Raw genomic sequence first — 19,361 nt, 5'->3', positions numbered from 1 at the left:
GGCTGAAACGAGCCTGGGGCCGTGTTTTTAGTCAAGGAGCAACAAGGCACAAGTGGGGAGGCAAATATGTGTGAAGGCACAGCACTGACTGCTCCTTAGGACAGTGAATCTTCAGGCTCTGGACAATGCCTCAAGAACCTAATGTATAATATATTGGTTCACCGAGTCAAGCGAGAAGAACTCACAAGTCGCATGCCATATGATTATCAGGATTCTCCATATAGAGCGCATCTAATAACTGTACAGGCTGAACTTAATAAAGTATATTCACAGAGCTCAAGTTAACCTTCAGTTTTATTTAACATTATAAAACATCTGCAGCCAATCTCATACTGGCCTGATTGTTATGCACATAAGGCATGATTTTGTCAAGTATGATTTACTTTGTCATTCACCTATTCTTGTTGAGCAGCTATACAAACTAATCCCATTAACTGACTGATGTAATTGAACCTACATATATGTCAGTGATTGTGTGCAAGGTGAGATTTAATTGACGACCATAAGGGTGTATAGTTCTCAGCAGCAATCTCCAGATACTATGTACATGGGAAAACCTGAGAGCAATTTAATTGGAGGCTTAGTAAGTGGTATGACCTTCTGTTGATGCCATGACATCTTGTTTCTCTCGGTGATCTTTCTTCCCTGCCAAAAGAACCTCCAATATTCTGTGTTTTAGCTGAGAAAAATTATGTTCCAAGATGAAGTCTTTGCCTTCGCCTTTTTACATGTATTAAAAAAGACAATCTGCCAATTTAGGCATGCCACGTGGATGACATCATTTGCGCTTCTTATTTTCCACCACCATTAAAACACATTGTATTCATATCACTCAGCACCTACCTAATTGTGCTTTCTGTCTTCTGCTTCTGTCTTTTGCCATATTTATTTACCACTGCTTGTGTATTTCCAGCAAGTATCCCATCTAGAAACCTTTGACAATATGTCATCAGTTCCTGAACACTAATTCATCATATCACAACATTTCCCTTTTTGTGCTTTTTGAGAATGTGCTGTAGGCTTCAAACTATATATTTCCACCTAAAACAATAGCATTGATCAGATTATAACATTCAATATCTTAAGTGTACACAATTAAATAGAATTTGAAAAGTATTTGCAGATCATTGTATTCTGTTTATGGTTACATTTTACACAATTTTCAATTGTGACTGAAATTGTGGTATGTAGTACATGCAAACAAAACATTGCATGTGTGCATTCCTATTATAATGCTGATGGTGGCAGAGAAAAAAATTCCTCGCTGAGGTGCTGTGTGGTTGGAGTGACAGCAGACACTTGCTTCTCTCTCCATATCTGGTTGTCACGCTTTCCTCTCTTCATTTCATCTGGGAACCCAAACACTACTCACATTTCAAGGACAAATAGCGTGCTTGTTGCAATTTACTCACCAGGGCAGCAAAGGGGTCATGTTATGCCTCCACAACCGACAGGCACACTTACTGAAGTTGGTGAGACCATACTTCCTTGATTAACTTTACAGCATACACAATTAACCTCACCCTTCATCCAGTCAGCATTGAAATAAATTGTTTTTATCCCTGGCTCTGACTTCCAAGCTGTGCTATTTCAAGCTATTAGTATTTCAAAAACAGGACATTTCCATTTTACTTCATGCTGTATTATGTATATCCCATGTCCATTTAGCCAACTATTTTCTATTCCGCTTGTCCTCGTTGGGGTTTCTTATGAGCTGAAGCCTATTAGAGCTGACCTTGGGAAAAATGCAAGGTAAACCGTAGACTGGTCACAGATAATATACTGTACAGTTTATAAGTACATCTCTTAGCATTTGTATTCCACTGACTTACAGAAAAAAAATAACAAAGGCAAAGATTAATTATATAAGAGACTGGGGAGGTCAAAGTGCCGATTCAATTATTCACCTCGGTCAACGGTGAATCTGTAACAGCAATAACATACACACAATTTTCAACAGTGATGATATTCAGTATGAAAACAATATAAAATAATAGTGCAAGGGGATAAAAGGGAATATTAGATATTGCGTAATATGGTGAAATAGTATTTGCTGCGGTGCCAAACTGATTATCAAATCCTCCTCGCAGCTCAGAGTTCATCTGCAGTTTGTATGTTTTGCCTGTGTGGGTTTTCTCTGGATACTCCCGATTCCTCCCACATCTTAAAAACAAGCATAGTAGGTTAAAGACTCCCAATAATCTGTAGGTGTGAATGGTTGTGAGTCTATGTGCCCCATAATTGGTTTAGGTCGTTCCCTGCCTCTCACCTAAAATCAGCTGGAATCATCTTCAGCACACCCGCGAGCCCCGTGATATTATGAGGGCTTTCGGTTCTTATTAGAAAGTCCCTGTGACCCCTCACATTACCGGAACTCCCCCTTAGTTCACTTCACACCAGCCTCTAGTGTCCCCCTGCTTCCCCAACCCTCCTCTGAAGGAACAGTGACAGATGAGACAGAGACAACTGAGAAGACAGTTGGATAAAACACATCATCACCAACACAGGCTGCAGAACTTGATTGCATTAGTGATCGGGGTCGTGAAGGTTTGTGCCTATCAGCAGGAGCTGCAGAAAATCGTTTTGTTACTTTGAAAACTTCTTGCATAGTACCGTACCAAAGAAAGCTATTTTGTCTTGCCACAGCAAATACAGACTGGTTGCTCTGAAAAATGTCACAAGGTAACGGAGAGGGTGATACTGGCCCATTTACAACCACAGATGAAGCATGCTCTGAAGCCTTCAGCAATTTTCCAAACAGCCCCATCATGGAGAGGATGATGCTGTCACCAATCTGATGCAGCATGTTCATTCATACTTGGATGATAGTGAAGGCACTGTCAGGGTTATGATTTGTTTTGTTTTTCCCTTGTGGTGCTACAACATTCCTGATCACAGCTTCCAACAGGGTGCAGCCTAATTTGACATTTTTATTTAGTGATCCAGGAGACACAAGTTGATAATATACCCATCCGAAGCAGCTTTTAACCCAGCAGAACAGATTGGATGGTATTGAAAGCACCAATATGGATGCTGTTCACAAGATTGCCGTTTTTTGGTGTTTATCGGTGTGTGTTTTTTTTCTTGCAGGTGTTTTATGAATTTAATATAGGTGCCGAGCTGAACTATGGTCACCTCTGGTTGGAAGCAATTTATGCACACGTAGTGAAATGAATTTCACAAACATTTTAATATACACAAGGTTCTCACACAATCGGCAATTTGCAAAACACATTTTTGTCTCTTTCTACCTTGAAAATTCTCCGTTTGGTTTATTTAAAAGAATCCATCTGAAAAAGAACTGATGAAAAGTTGTTTTTTTTAAATGTAGCCAGACGTGTAGCAGCACTTGTTTGTTTAATACAACAAGCAAATCAGTAATGGGAACTGTTCTGGTGATGCTTTCTCGATGGCACTCTGCTTCCACTTGCAGAGATTAGCAGCTAGCTGCAGTAGCACTCGGAGCTGAGTGAATATGAAGAGGAGACGGCTACACGTGGGCAGGGAAGGAATGGTGTGATCCAGCGCTCTCATTGTCATTCTAATGAAAGGCATGCTCACGACAGGCCCAGCAGTAAAGGGGCGGGATGAGACAGTCCCTCCAAACCGCCACTAACAGGAAAATAACAGGTCGGATGTTTTCGTGTAAAAACAGAGTTCGTCGTGCAGGGACAGGGTTGGTTTTTTTTGTAAAGTAGGCTTCTGTAGTTATAATCATGGTGGACTAGAATGAGCAAATGCCATCCAGTCATAAAGTTCTAAAATGTCTAAAATGTTCTATCTTTGCTTTTAGGACGTTGTTACAGGTACTTTGATCTTAGAGGGATGAAAGCCATTGGAGTCGGACAGTCACACAGAAGACGATGATCCAAAATACCTGCGACTCCTCTTCCTTTCATTTATTTCATACGTTTTCATCTTCTGTCTCATATCAAGCATGTTCTTTGCATCACTTATGGATTTCCTTCATCTTTCCTCCATGCTGTTGTTGACATTCTTTTGGTTAAAGCTATTTCTGTCACTGTTGTTCACCTTTAGACTTCTGTTCCATCTTCTTCTCTCCCACAATTCATTGAACTATAACAATCAGCCAATACGATGTTAACTATTAGAGCCCCAATTTGGTAACTGCCACAACTGCAATGTTAACAGAGCCGCTTTACAAAAGTTGAACTGTTCTCATAAATTAATCATATCCCTGTGTTTGACTTTGTATGATTTGTGAGCATCCTTTCTACTATCTTAATTTCCCCCATTTGGTGCTTTAAACATTACACAAAGCTAAATCACAAGCTGAGAACGGCTACTGAACTCATAAATTAGACTTAATGATGTGTCAACCATAAAGTCTTTGAACTAGTAATGGACAAGCGCTTGACTTGACTTCTCAATAGAGCTACTGTTAAAGGGAATAAAATGCTTAGAAATTCAAGAGTTGAGTCTTGAGATTTTAAGAGTCCATGCATCATTAGCTCAGTTCCTCTCAAACCTTCAATCAAAAGTGACATTTTGCATCAATAATCCATTTGGGCTGCTACACCCATTCTTCTCTTGTGATTACATTCAGAAATAATTTTTAAAAAAGACTGACATCTAATTGGTTATCATTTACACAAACCTCTCTGCAGGTTGGTGTGTGAGGTAGGCATGGCAACAGGCCCTGGTAGCTGAAGACAATAAATGTCACAAAAATTAAGAAAATCATTTACGTATGTGTTGGAGGCAGTGCATCACAGTGAGGAAACATTTCAAATCCAATATTATATTCACGTTGGCTTCACTAAACTCAGTGTGGCATCGCGATTGTTCAATCACATTGAAAAGTAGACTCATGTACAGCGCCATTTGTTACCAAGTGGCATTCAGTAGCGTGACAATTCATACAGAATCCTGATCTCTGGGCAGCAAAATATTATGAATAATGCAACAACAGCGGTGTGGTCCAAAGAGCGCTTATCCTGGCTGCATGTGTGTGCTCACCATAGAGGGTCTCACAGCAGACGGGGCACAGGGGACTACCTGCATGAATCCAAAGCTGGGCTGTGATGGTCCGTGGCAGATGGAGCGGTGATGGTGACAGTGATAGATTCGAATATTGACCTGTTTCGGTTAGACATCATTGCTTCCTTCACATGCTAGAAAACACCATTACTGCACTGGACGACAAACTCTCAATGAGCTGCACTTTCATTATTCCGTAGCCTACACGAGGGTTCTACACAAATATTGGCTCGGTCTCCACACTGTATGACATCTGTGGCATTCGTATAATGAGGTTCCGCAATAAAATTGTAAAAATTCTATTTGGGATTACGACGCATCGCCCTATTCTTGTATGAGTGGGGCATCTGTGAATGTCAGACTATTTCTCTGTGTGCAACAGTGAGATGAGACTGTCATTGATTGTCCCCTTTGGAGTGATGCTGGATGGAAAGAAGAATTCTTAATCACTTCATTTGTCATCCCAGTGGTGAAAGTAAAACCCAAGCAAGCAAATTAACCGGCATAGCTGTGGGCTGCTAAATCTCGATGGCTGCACAGAACAGCTGCTGTGTTCCGATTGAGATTTACACGTAGCTAGAGTTAAGAGACGACACGCAACTTTAAAAACTACATTACGTTTGTCTGCAGTGCCTCTTTGAAAACGTGACGCTGCATTCTTTGAACACAAGTTGCAGTACTGTTCGCTGTAGTGCAAGTGGATTTCACCACACAACACGCCTCACACAAATGAGCTCCTATCTTGAGGCTTGTCTCACCATCTGTAGTTTACAACACAAATTGGCCACAGCAATATGTCCACCTGCAAGAGGAATAATGTTGCCATGGTATCTTCCAATTTTTAACAGTAGTTACAAAATTGAGTTTAAAATAAGAACATCTCTGCACAGGAATTAGTCCCAAAACCTCCAGACACAAAGTCAGGGTGGTACCAACTGGACCACAAAGACAGTTAATCAGTTTTGGTTTCTTTGACTTCTGCTCACGTGAGAACACAGGCACATGGCAACCATGCTGACACTTCATCCGTGCATGTTGAGCAAAGTCAAGTTGAGGAAATAGAGTAAGATATAGTTTTGCGTTATGGATTGGATTGGTTCCAATAAAAACAATCCAATAGCAATCCAGCCAGTGTGACCTGGATCAGACTCAATTACCTATCCAGTGGATCATTATCAAACCATCTATTTACCTATGGTTTATATAGTACATACTGTAATACATAGTACATAGGTAAATTATGCAATCATAATATAAATTAAAAGACAAATTAAACAATTTTACCTCCATCCATTCATGCAGGTTAGATATCCAAGCTGCACCAGGCTTCTATTTCCTCAGTTACAAGAAGAAGACATTCCCAAAGAGGGCGGAAATCAATTTGTAGATGTTAGGCCAGAAATGTACACATGCACTATCAGGAACCTGGGGACATTCATTAGGAGGTGTCAAGTTAGGTTTGCTGCACACAGCAAGTGTCCAGAACAGTTCCTTACCCTTGAGTATCAAGAAGAGGAACTTATACTAGCCTCTTTTCATTTTAAAAGACATTGCGCTGTCAAACTAATTCTCTCATGCGCATACTGTGAAAACATCTAAAAAAACAAGTCACATCACAGACGCTGAAATTCTAATTGCCTTTTTGAAATCACTCCAAAATGTGAATCTTAGGTAAAACTGTCTTTCATGCAACCCTCAGGGGGACAAGGCGGCTTGGCATCTGAGCCTTTTAATTGAAAACTGACCCACGTGTGTCTTTACGCATCACCGCACTGGTCACAAATCATCTTCATAGTTCTCCTCTGAGCTGTTGTGGTACAAGCGGTGAAGGATTTGAGTCATGTGGAAGAAAGGCAAAAGTGGATTTGGTCGTGCACACATCATTCATCCATCCTAAATATTCTCACCACCTTTCCCATTTATCAGAGCATATGTGTGACCACCTCTATTAATTGCTTGGTCAAACTTCAGAGCACAGAGTTTGACAAACGGCCAAATCTGCTCACTCAGACTGGAGGCAGTTCATCTAATGCAGTGCTGTGTGGTCCCCTTCAAAATAACAGTAATAGGTCTGAAATATCACTGTCTCTTGCAGCCCCAAGGGGAAAAAAATGATGTAGCGCTTGATGGGCTACCATTCTATTCAATTTCCTCTTTTCTGCAAATCCCCAAAACATTGCCGTATATCAGCATATTAGAAATGCTGCTCGTCATTCAACGCACATGCCAGCATTACCTCTGTGGATTAGGTCAGATTGCAGAATTGGGCGCCTGGCTCCAGAAAACAATATTTGTAAATAATGCAAGACCATTTGAATTATTTCTGAATCTCACAGGGCAAAAGAAGGCTGTTGAGAGAAGTGCGAATGAAGAGTTTCCTTCAAACCAACCCGTTCAGACGCTCATTAGAAGTGCCATTTTGACGCCTTTGAATGTAACGAGAGTTCAAAGCTGTCATTGGAGGTCACACTCGAGGATTGGGTGAAACGCCGGCTGTCATGATGTGAGACATTTGTGTGTGTGATGACTCATCCGAGTGGACCCAATGCTTCCAGTTAAAATGTCAAATGCTCGCGCAGGGATGTGGAGGATATTCAGTCGTAACTCCTCCTACTGCTGCCTACAACATGAAAAGAGTGTACTGTCTTTGATACATCTCGAAATAGTTCAAACAAGTAGGTTAAACTCCACATAAAACATACTTTTATATTTGTTTAATATTGTATATTATTATTATTAGTAGTAGTAGTAGTATTATATTATTATATTTAGTGTCTTTGGCTAGTGACATGTCCATGGTTCATTTTTTTACTAATGTCAAGCAAATATTGATTTATTTATTTTTTCTCACAATTCAGACCAATCACACCTTTGTTTGACTGTTTCTGTACTTGCACAGGATGCAGGTGCAAAAAAACAAAAACAACTAGAAATGACCGTTCGATATGTTTCCTCCATCAGTCATGCTGCCTTTACAATTGTAAAATTCATTTTTCCTTATCCTCTATACATTGATTTATGAACCGGGCACATTGTTAGTTACTGGTGGAGAAACGAAAGAGATTCACGCTGCATAAAAAAGTTAGAAGTTTACAAAGATAACAATGTCCAGTGTGATTGACGTAACACTATTATTGTAGGTCAGTGTTGAAGAACTGTTCTGCATCATACTGAGGGAGTGTGTAACTTATCTACTACTTTGCCACCTCTACTAACTACAAGCACTATAATAAACATCCCATGAGATGTGCAAATGTAACTATGTCATGCTAATTCACTTTGCCCTGTTTTAATCACCAGCAGCCAGACACGGATCAATCTCATTATGTAAGTAATTGGACTGGTGACATTTTCAAAAGATGCGTTGCATTTACATTCCCTTCGCAGATTAATCAGACCTAAAATATATCCCAGTAAGACAAAAGGACATCACAAATTACTTTGAACTTCCTTTTTAATATTTGAGATGTGGACATGTAAGAGGACAGCATGATCCGTCAAAGTGAAGTTTGGAGCCATTAGCCTTTTCCAAATCCAATCAAGGAGGTGAGAGGGACCTTGGAAAAGGAAACCAGCAGGAGCACGATATAAGAATTATTTAATCATCCCCGTTGCCATGTCAACCAGTGAAAAGAAAGCACGAGAGTTGCTTTCTCACTGAACCACCTTAAGTTTTACTCTGCTACCATCTAACGGTACGTTTGCACTTACACACAAAATTTAAGCAAAATAAAATCTTCAGTTTTTGGTTGCAAAAAAGAAAAACTCAATTATTTAAATATGCACGATTTAAATAATTGGCAGCCTTCTCGGGAGTAAATTACAAAAGCCTCAACACACAGTGCCTATGTTGTTATTTCACTATTAAAGGAAAAGTAAGAGATTGGCGCCCCCTTGTGATACAGAAAGCGAGAGAGAGAGAGAGAGAGAGAGAGAGAGAGAGAGAGAGAGAGAGAGAGAGAGAGAGAGAGAGAGAGAGAGAAGAGAGAGAGAGAGAGCGAGAGAGAGAGAGAGAGAGAGAGAGAGAGAGAGAGAGAGAGAGAGAGAGAGAGAGAGAGAGAGAGAGAGAGAGAGAGAGAGAGAGAGGGATGTGGAAAATGAATTAATACTAAAATAGTGTCACTATAAGGTGTAGTTGACATTCACTTGGCAAGATTCAGTTAGCAATCTAACTTTGCACTGTACAACAAATATTTTTCAAAAGCAATTTTCTGAAAGCATGTTATCCACCCATCCTGAGTGTTTATCCTCAGTAGGTAGGGGTGCGGGCATGAGCTGGAGCTGAACCGGCATAGGCTGAGAGATGGGGTGTACCCTGAAGTGGTCACAAGATAATCACAGAGCACATATGTAGATGTTTAAAATTACCAACCATTCATACTCAGGTTCATATATATGGACAATTTAAAGTTGCTATTTAACTAAAGAAACGTTTTTGTCACTGCACTATTAATTATGAGAATTGAATACACGGTACTTCATCAAAAGGATACATTTTTTACCAAAATAGCTTGTTGTGGATAGTACAACTATGTTGATGTTGTTTTTTAAAAGTTGACTTAGTATCATTTAACTACCTATTAGCCACACATGGGGCACATTAAAATAATATACAGCCAACTAGGAAAATTGAATTAATAAAAGGGAGCATTTTGTTAGAAATGGCCACTTAGACAGCCTAGTGTTTCATTATTCTGGTACATTTTCATGATGGCTGAATGAGTTGGACGAAGACACCAAAGAAACTTAGACTCAGCCAAACTTTGGAGGAGGAAAACAAAAGGCTTTTGTGTAGATAGAAGTTCTGTTTTCACACATTCACTCATCCAATTATAAATCTAACAACACAGTGTTGCAATTGTAATTGACAGATGGCAGCACCCATGTTTGCTGTGACTGGTTTGTCTCGCAGGGTCCATCATCATCATGATCATCATCATCGTCATATCTTAAATGTTAGGCAAGCACCCTTTCTGTCCATTTTTAAAACTGGTTTAAAGGCCCATTTTTATTTGTTGGCGTTCGAATGACTTGCGACTGTTACTCTTCTGCTACTGTATATTCGTTTGCGTGTCAATTTACAGTTTTCACTGTCTTTGTGGTTGTAGCGTTGTTGTAGGAAGCGCTTTGTTAGGTTTGCAGCTTTTGTAAAATACGCTCTATAAATGAAGTCTTCATCATCATGTTAGTGGGCATGTGATTAATGTAAGGATAAAGTAAGGTTTGAGAATGTTTATGGGTGAAATGCGAAAGAAGTCTTTGGGGAGTATTACTTGTTGTATATTAATGGTTAAAATGACTGTATTATTATCAACAATTAAAATGAAAGTAGGCCAGAAATGATTTGCAGAAATTTGCTATTTGGGGTCAGGTGGCATCCCTATATCACCAAACTGCACCTCTGGCTTCAAAGAGATGACAGTTACGGCCCCTGTCATTTATAGACATCATGGGCGAGGCAATAAGACCTCAACCTTTGCACATTGAGGCTGGATGATAACCACTGCAGTCATGCACAGATCGAGCTACTGAAAATAGGCCGTGTGTGCAAGTGTGTGTTTGTGTGTGAGGGAGACTGTGGAAGCCTCGAAGTGAAAGATGGGCGGAGCTACAAGAAACATTGCGTGACAAGACTGAAGAAAACAGGGTTCTCTGGTATACAACACGCGCGCGCACGGACACACACGCACAAACACAGTAAATTGCATCGACAAATGTGTGCATGTCCAAAAAAAATTATGTACCTTCAGGATGTCTTAACCTGCCTCCTCTTCACTCTGGCAATCTCTCCGGCTTTTCATTTATTTCACTCCAAGTCTTATTTCTGATATTTCTGAGTCTTATTTCTGATGTAAAATGGAGGCAAAATAAATGCTTTAACCAACTAAATATATATTTAAATTAATTAAAAGAATATGTATGTATATATTATGTATTAAATATATATCACACGCACACACAAAATTGAAATCGATACATTCTTCCACAAATATTAGATTTGTTTTAAAAAACGCAATCAACAAGATTACTTTCTGAATAGATTAACTTATTATAACGAGTTTTACTTCGGTCTTTAGCAGACGATCAAACGTATAGTTCTCGTTTAATTTATGCCGCACCGAAAATGCAATCCATCTAATTGATACGTGCACAATCGATTTGTAGTTAAAAAATACACATGCGCGCACACACACACGTTATAATACGGTGTTATATATTTGAATAAACGATGCGCATTGTTTAATAAAATACTATACAATATAAATATACTGGAAAAAGAAAGAAGAATGTGGCTGCTTTAATTTAATCGTCTCAATATATCCACCTACATTACAATGTTTATGACAAATTTCCTTGAACAGTGGTGATTGGTAAAATCGGAAAATTAAAAATGAATACAAGTACCTTGTTTACACCAACAATTATATGGGCAACATAGAGCGGATGGCCAAAACAAAAAACACTTTTAATGATAACGAATGAGACGCAAACGACAACATTCTGCAAAGATGCTTGTAAATAAATAAAAACACGGACCTCAACAGAACAGTTCCATTGTCCCGTAATTCACTTGCATGAGTTGCGTTCGCAAAAATAAGCCATTTTAATTGTGATGGTATCCTAAATCTTTGTCCCGCTACTCGCAAGTTTTGCACGTTTGGTGCGATGGAGGTGATTGTATCTTATTGCAAAACTGTGGAATGTGAATGTTTTGCCGCGAGGGTGCCTGCGTGTCCCCGCAATCAGCGAGTGCCAAAATAGACATCAATCATCCATGTCCAGCAAAACGGGCATTATTGTAATTCATGTATTTAGATAGAGATACTGCTTTTTTTTTTTTTAGCATCAATTGATCAAAACGAATATTTTTGCTTGAAAACATCCAGTAAAACTGGAAACAATTATATCTAAAAGTATGATGGTAGAGCAAGGAAAGTGGAGAAAAGAGTAGTTTTCGGAGTGTTTGCACTGAGCTGACGAGAAGGTCGTGACAGGGGTTAACGTGCCGTGAAGGGGTTAAACAAACGGACATTCCCCTCACAAATCCTCCGCGCTCATGTGGCCTTATAAGAGGAGCAATTCTATTGAGTTTAACCTGCCACGAACTTTTCTCATTAAACCATTTATACACGTTTAGCTTAATGATTGCTGTACATCCTTCCACGAAAAGCTGATTTGAGTGGTAAACATGGTCTTTATTTAACCTTTGGAAGTGATACGCCTCATATCAATCTCAAAATGAAAGCCTGACCCCCAAGAGGATCATCAATGTACCAATAAGTGTCACATTTTATCCATAACGTAAGGGGAAAAAGATGACAAGTCTGTTTCAATTCAGATATGTAAAGCAGAATTTTGCAGCAGTTCTAATGAGAACAATGAGCAGCATTAAGACATAAAATGGTTTTCTTCTCTGCTTCTAATAACTCTGTCTTGAGATCACAAATTTAACCATAGAAGGAAAAGAATTTTGTCCCATGGTGTTATTTTGCTTCCTGAATACATGACTTTAAATCTGAAAACAGTGGAGCGGGTGTAAAAATCCCTAAACCCTCTTAAATCCTTTGATTTGTGAGTTGAAAATCTCCTCCAAGCATTCCTGCTTTGTGAGCCTTTCGCTGATATGGAGTTAAAACTGTCCTGCTAAGGTCTGGCATTTGTAGGCTATAGAAGCTGTTGACTTGCACTGAGGGGAAAGAGCACGGTAGAGATTATGGGCAATTAAAGCCCACTTTATGCCGGTCCGCTGGCGTCACGGAGTCTGGCTGAGAACGCTCACCTCCGCTAATACTATCAATGAGCACAAACTCTGCGGCATCAACTTATTATGCACAGTGAATTATTAATACCAGAGCAAGCGCATTCCGGCTCGGCTAGCTTGATAAAGCGGCACAAACAAGATTTGGTTACCTACTGAAGAGCATAAGAGTACATGCTTTGTTAAAACAGATGGAAATGTTCATCGAACAGGTTAAATGTGAAAGGTGGACATCACTTAGATTTCATGAAAACTCAAATACTGGATGTATAGTCAGTGTGTTCATGCGTGTGATTGGTAAGGAACTGTACAAAAAGGAACGTACTGTTCTCCATTCAAACAGGAGTTGATACCATGAACATGAGGATATTTTGCTTGCGAGACCTCTGTTCATATGTTTGAACCCCTGCAGAGCAACACTTCAAAACAAAGGCGTGGCATGCAGCAATACAATCTGCAAAACATAGCGGACGTGCAGAAATGAAACCTTTGAAGTGAAATGAGTTTGGAGTTCTAACATATCCGCCAGGAAAATTACACAAACACAAAAACTTGCAAGTTGAACGGTCATACTGAACAACATTTGCAAATCGAGCTAACTTCAATAAGTTCCATATTGCTGCTTGGTGCAATAAGGCTGAAGAGAATATAATGGCTTAAAAAATATATACATCTACAATAAAATAACAACTAACTACGTAAACCATCAAAGTTGTTGCTGTGTACATATTTTGAAATTTATATGAACCTATGATTACTTTACACTCATATATCAATTTAGAAAGTTAAAGATGAGTAGTTAATGCGACTTCAGCAATCACCAATCTTCACTTTCATGTCTGCAGTATTATGTAAAACATTGCAATCACAGATTATTTTGCCATAATCTCTAAAATGTGTTTGGGTTATTACTTCTGCATCATAAATATATAAATTCAGTTCATACTAGTAATGACATGACATTTTGTCTAAAATCGTACTAAATTCCTAACAAAACAGTTTTGGTGTTTTGCATGGTTTCCACTGCATTTCACTTTGTTAGCCATCAGAGGGTCCCCAAGAAAGAACAGACAAATATGTTTTACAAGTGTCATACATTAACCACAACAAGTTGGAGGCAAATGTTGAGTATTTTTACGCAATTTGATGCAATGCTTCTGCTTCATGTCAAACAGGTTAGCTGAGTTCGATGCAGTTGAGTGAATTTGAGTGTTTTCGTGTAAAGAGCTGTGAAAGGCCCAGGAGGAGATTCTCCTGTCTGTGTCTCTCCGCCTCCAGTGGAATTAAGTGGGTCAAACTGTCTCCACTTTCATTGACTGTACGAGTCAAAGAGCAGCAAAGCCCACAGCCATTACAATCATACTCGATTGACTAATGGCTGGTATGAAAGTGTAATTAGACATGTGAGTAAAGGAAAGCTGCAACCCCAAAGAGGAGCAAATGGAAACAGTCGGGGTTGCCAACTTGACTAAATGTTTGACTCTGCTTCAAAGTAAGATTTGCACAAAAATCTCAGGCAGTTTTCAATTCACTCTTGGTGTTTTGTCGGAGCAGATGCTAATCCACTGTGTCCATCATCAGGAGCTGGTCATCAAAACAAGAGAAACACGCTCAATTTGCTCCCACCGTGTCCCGGAGCAGATGCCGATGATATGATTTTGTGTGATGAAACATGGAGCGCGGATGAGAGCCGATGTCACGAGCTGTGGCGGCACGGAGGGGTCGTGGCTGCAGAGCGAGCCGGCAGGCCATGAAAAGCAAAGGGCACGTCAAGATGGATGAAGATCAGAGGAAGAAGAGAAAACGAGTGTAGAGAGCAAAGTGAGAGGAGCCTCTGGGTCTGTGGGGCCCCCCCTGTGCAGGCGGTGTTGGCCAGGGAGCAACATCACTCACATGGCCCAATGTACACACAGAAGACTGATCTAATGTGGGCGCTTAACAAGCACACCCAAATGAATTTCACAGATGGCAAATAAAAATGTCCTGAATTTAAGCACCGCTTTGAAAGCTTCTCTTAGTTTGTGCATTTGCCAGGAAAAGGAAGGACCCCCCAGCCCCCTATATAATAAAATTGTCATTAGACATTTAGGACTCGTTTCAAGAAATGAAGAGACACAAAAGACAAGAGGGCTACACTTGGGCTCCTCACCGAGAAGACAGGTGGAATACTCAGTTGTTTGGCGCAGGGCTCATGTTACCGATGTCTGCGCCGTGTGCTAGTTTGAAGAGCAACATTACCGCTGATCCTGTGTCAAAGGCTAAGTCTAACCTGCGGGACTGTAGGAGGAGAAGAAAAAGAGACTCAAGTTAAAGGTCACAGCCGCTGACTCCATTGAGGGAAATAAAAAGCTCAAATGTCTTGCCATTTGCACTAAAAGGGTAAAGACGCCCGTCAGCACTTATTTCAATCTTTCAGATGATCAAACGATGAAAAACTTATCCGATGAAGTCTTAATAAAGTGATTTTCCTTGGAAACTGTATATGGGCATATCCAGTAGTTGAATTTATGGACAGCATTTTAAAAACGTAGCCTACTTTAGAAACATATTTATATTGAGTCTTAACTAAGTAGAAAAACCTTTAAAATATTCAAGTTGGCAAGTATGCTAACAACCATCTGACCAAAGTACAGTTTTTTTTTAATATACTTTGGTGCAATTCTTTTTTTTTTTTAACTTGTTGGGAAGTATTTCCTCAATAGAGGGACTGGGGGTAGAATGCTGTAACTAAATTGTTTTGGGGATGTTGATTTGGAGTCAAACTAACTGTGGCCCAAAATATGTAAACAGGAAGTTGTTGACAGACTCCTTGGCCCCAATTTAATATAAAAATCAATACAGAAACTTCATCATATATATGCCTCTGACACTTATCATGTGTACTGTACAAGAGTTAGAACAAAATATTGTAATGCTCAGTTTTGACTGACATTGTGAGAGTAGTATTAGTTGAACAATTATACGATTGGTACGTATTTGCAGGATGGAAAATACACTGCATACTGCTGAAAGATATTTATAACATCTTGGGATCTTATTTAGCGAGTGGGAATATTGAAATATTAGCCACAGCTCTCGATAATAAGTGTCGATTAAAACAAATCCTACTTGCAAAGAGAGAATTTTTATACGGTTGTTTCACTGGATCTCATTAGATTCTGCAAGAGCAGTCGTCAAACTGCACAAATTTGTATAACGACACAGATACAGGTATCAAACTCAAGGCCCCCGGGCTGGATTTGACCCTCAACGTCGTTTTATGTGGCAGGCAGAAACTTTTTAAAAACTACTAATAAAAATGTTAATATTCAAATTGAGGGGAAATCGTGTAACGTTTTGGGCCAATTAGTGTTCCCACATATTGTTTTATCATCACAAGTGTCACGGGTATAAAGAAGTAAGGAATAAAAAGTGTCGAAGGTGCGTAGCCCAGTTTATGCATGGGCAGCACACATCGTGACTGGCTGTATATATTATTTTAAAAAAAATGTATGCTACAGTTGTATTTTAAGAGCCTCTTCTTGGCTCTTTTAAAGGAGCTAAAGCAACAACCAATGTCAAATGTTTTCATGTCATAATGTGTTATAGTTGCACTTTTCTACATTGCTCACTTTATGAAAAAAAGAAATTATTGCTGCTGCACTTTCATAAAAAGAAAACAATATCGCTTATGATATTTCATTTTATACTATTGATTTTTTTCAGAATTTTGTTCCATAATTAACTAATATCGCACTCTTACGCAGCTTTTGCAATTATTATTATTTGCGTTCACCATTATAACCGGGTCGGCCATTTTCTTCATGAAAAAATTAGGTATGAAAACTTGGAATGCTGTTGCGCAAAAACTCCGACTATTTAAAGATCTCAAGGCTGCCTTGTGTACACAATATGTTGGAGAGATGGATGCTTCGTGTGGATCTTCATTCGTGATTTGGATTCTAATTGACCCAAATATGGACGGAGCAGAGCCTGCGGGGGCTTTTACAGTAGCAACAGTCACTGCACAGTGTAACGATACAGCGACTCGCCTTTCCTCGGAAAAGCCCATTTGCTATTGTGCTCGTCCAATCACTGGATGGCCCTCAGTGCACGCCAAGCGCGCGACTGGACCTTTCACTGTACAGTAGTGCTTGTCCGTCGCCCCGTCCCTGCAGCGACTCTCCGTCCCAGCACAGCAGAGATGCTTCACGTGCCTTTTTGGACTTTTTGGACGCTGTTTTAACGCTTAATGGACTCGGGATCGGTTTGATTTTTTTACGAAATTTGGAAAACATGCAGAAGAAGCTGATGGACACCCACACGCCTCTATTGTCATCACCGAGGGCGTCGTCTTTTTTCATTGAGAATCTACTGGCGTCGGGGCCACACGAGCGGGATTCCCCTTCCGAAAGCAGCCGATATGGAGCTGCGGCGCGCTCGGAGTCTGCCAGCCCGGTCTCGCGGCCCGGCGTCATAAGCGCGGAGCCGCTGATAAACTGGTACCCAAGAGCTTTGACTACCCCGTGCAGTAAGTATCGCTCAAAACGTCGTTTAAGATGAAGCGCAAAATGAATGTAAGGATGGAGGTTGCAACAAACCGTATTGCACACACACACACGCGCACACACACACACACACACCGCTGATAAATTCTGAAACAGCAAAATAATCGCTCCTTCTTGTACACCTATCAGAGAGCGTCCCAAAAGATGAAAATCAATGCATAACTTCTATCACGTTTGCATCAGAAGAAACCAAGCCAATCAATAGCGTAGAGGTATTTTATAAAGGTGACGTTGCATGTTGACTTGATTGCTCATGAATGCATGCATGCGCCAGGGCGAAAGGTGTACAAACCGTTGCATTTTGGTCTCAGGTCCATCTGTTAACGCGAGGTCCGAGGACCACTGCTGCTCGGTGTCGACCAGTGACAGAAGTTCTCCCGCCGTCTCAGAACCGATTACAGACGACAGCTACGAGTCGGACAGGAAATTAGGGGACGGCAACCTGATTGATATCCACGACGAAGCTCAGAGTGGCTTTGATGCGCCCCCTGATTTGAACACCACCAGGAAGAAGAAAACCCGAACTGTGTTCAGCCGAAGCCAAGTGTTTCAACTGGAGTCCACCTTTGACATGAAACGGTACCTGAGCAGCTCAGAGAGGGCCGGCCTGGCCGCATCACTCCACCTGACAGAGACCCAAGTCAAGATCTGGTTCCAGAACCGCAGGAATAAATGGAAGAGACAGCTGGCGGCGGATCTCGAGACTGTACACATTCCCAACCCGAGCCAGAGGGTGATAAGAGTCCCCATTTTGTATCATGACGGACCGCCTGCAATGGCTTTCAATTTGAACGGACATCAGGTCTTCTCGAACTCTATCGCGTATCCCCTGTCCTCCCTGGCCCACTCCATGAGCATACTGAGGTCGCAGATGAGCGGCTTGGTGTAAAGTACAGTATCAAAGTATTATTTCGATATTTCTACTACAATAAGTGCAATAACACGCAATGTCACTGGCAGTCGCAGATAGCATCCGAAGGAATCAATATGACACAAAGTCATGTTTGTGTGTAAAGTGTGTGTTTGTCTGTTACTGCCAACATAAAATAATAAACCGAGTGCCGTGTACTCTGTTTGATATGCAACTATTTTTGCCAAAATTTTATATTAAAAAGATATACACGTTTTCAATGTTATCATTTTTTTCACTCAATAAATGGATACAAATACTAATTGTTTTTCCTCTGTGTTTTCACTGCTTAAAACACAATTTATTTAATAGCAAGGTTTAGGAACTGTCAGTGAACTAACTTTCAAGTAAATCTTTTATTATTATTATTATTATTATTATTATTACTTTACAAAGTCAGAATAATTGTTTTTCAAAAATATTTTTGACCGCAAGGTTAAATAGAAAATTTACAAAAAAGGTTACGATTGTACTGCTCTCTTTTAATTAGGCTCAAATGGGTATATAAATATACTGGTGTTTACAATAATTATGTGTATTTAAAGCTGTTGTGTATAAACGGAGTTGCAAATAAAAAATACCTTTATTACCAAATAAATCAAGCAAATCAACAAAAAACAGTGGCATCTGAATCGGGATTAATTTTTATCCAAGAAAATCTTACATTACAACCAGTCTGAATAAAAAGTTTAATTATGTCCTAAGGCATGCCACGTGAATGAAGTTTAATTTCCTGAAATAAACCACATCGGGCACATCTGCACAACCAAATGGGATAAGGTGAAAGATCAAATGTCTTTCTGGGATAATTCTGTTTTGAATATCACCATGCAGTAACACATATGACCACGTTTCTAAAATTTTGGGTGCCTTATTTAGCAAAAGTGTTAGAGAGCATCTGTTTTTCAATTTTATATTTGGAAAAGTTGAGCAAGTCACCCATACACGATCGCACGCATAGCACATATACACTTTAAAATATATATATTAAATGGAAAAAAAATCCCTACTGAAAAGCGAGCAGCAAGTTTTGATAGGGAAGATGTAGCTTGGGCAAAGCGAGGAGGGGAGCTACAGTACAACGCTCTCGTTCTTGTCGCATCCCTTTGCTGTGATTGGTCTACACCGCTTGTGGTTTGGACCA

The 19,361-nt window shown here is 39.9% G+C and overlaps 1 protein-coding gene and 1 long non-coding RNA gene across 6 annotated transcripts in view; one reads left to right on the top strand and one right to left on the bottom strand.

Annotated features, from left to right (window-relative positions):
* Positions 1 to 8,436: 8,436 nt before the first annotated feature.
* Positions 8,437 to 19,361, bottom strand: part of LOC148399107 (uncharacterized) — a 44,945-nt gene continuing 34,020 nt past the window's right edge. For 3 of the 5 annotated variants that reach the window (XR_015858212.1, XR_015858211.1, XR_015858214.1), the window contains exon 5: positions 10,490 to 10,847. This is a non-coding gene — a long non-coding RNA (uncharacterized LOC148399107). Of the gene's footprint in view, positions 8,559 to 10,488; positions 10,848 to 19,361 lie in introns of those variants that run through there. The other 2 variants (XR_015858215.1, XR_015858213.1) reach the window with 2 other exon arrangements.
* hmx1 (H6 family homeobox 1) lies at positions 16,687 to 18,447 on the top strand. The gene is made up of 2 exons (XM_088373682.1): positions 16,687 to 17,270; positions 17,619 to 18,447. The coding sequence occupies exons 1-2, from the start codon at positions 17,036 to 17,038 to the stop codon at positions 18,194 to 18,196; spliced, it is 813 nt and encodes a 270-aa protein (XP_088229808.1). The 5' UTR covers positions 16,687 to 17,035; the 3' UTR covers positions 18,197 to 18,447.

The sequence above is a fragment of the Syngnathus floridae genome, chromosome 4, assembly GCF_059516105.1.
Source record: "Syngnathus floridae isolate MCC-2025c chromosome 4, RoL_Sflo_1.0, whole genome shotgun sequence".
In the NCBI taxonomy this organism is placed as follows: Eukaryota; Metazoa; Chordata; class Actinopteri; order Syngnathiformes; family Syngnathidae; genus Syngnathus; species Syngnathus floridae.
Note: the sequence above shows the minus strand (reverse complement) of the source record. Positions and strands in the feature narration are given on the sequence as shown.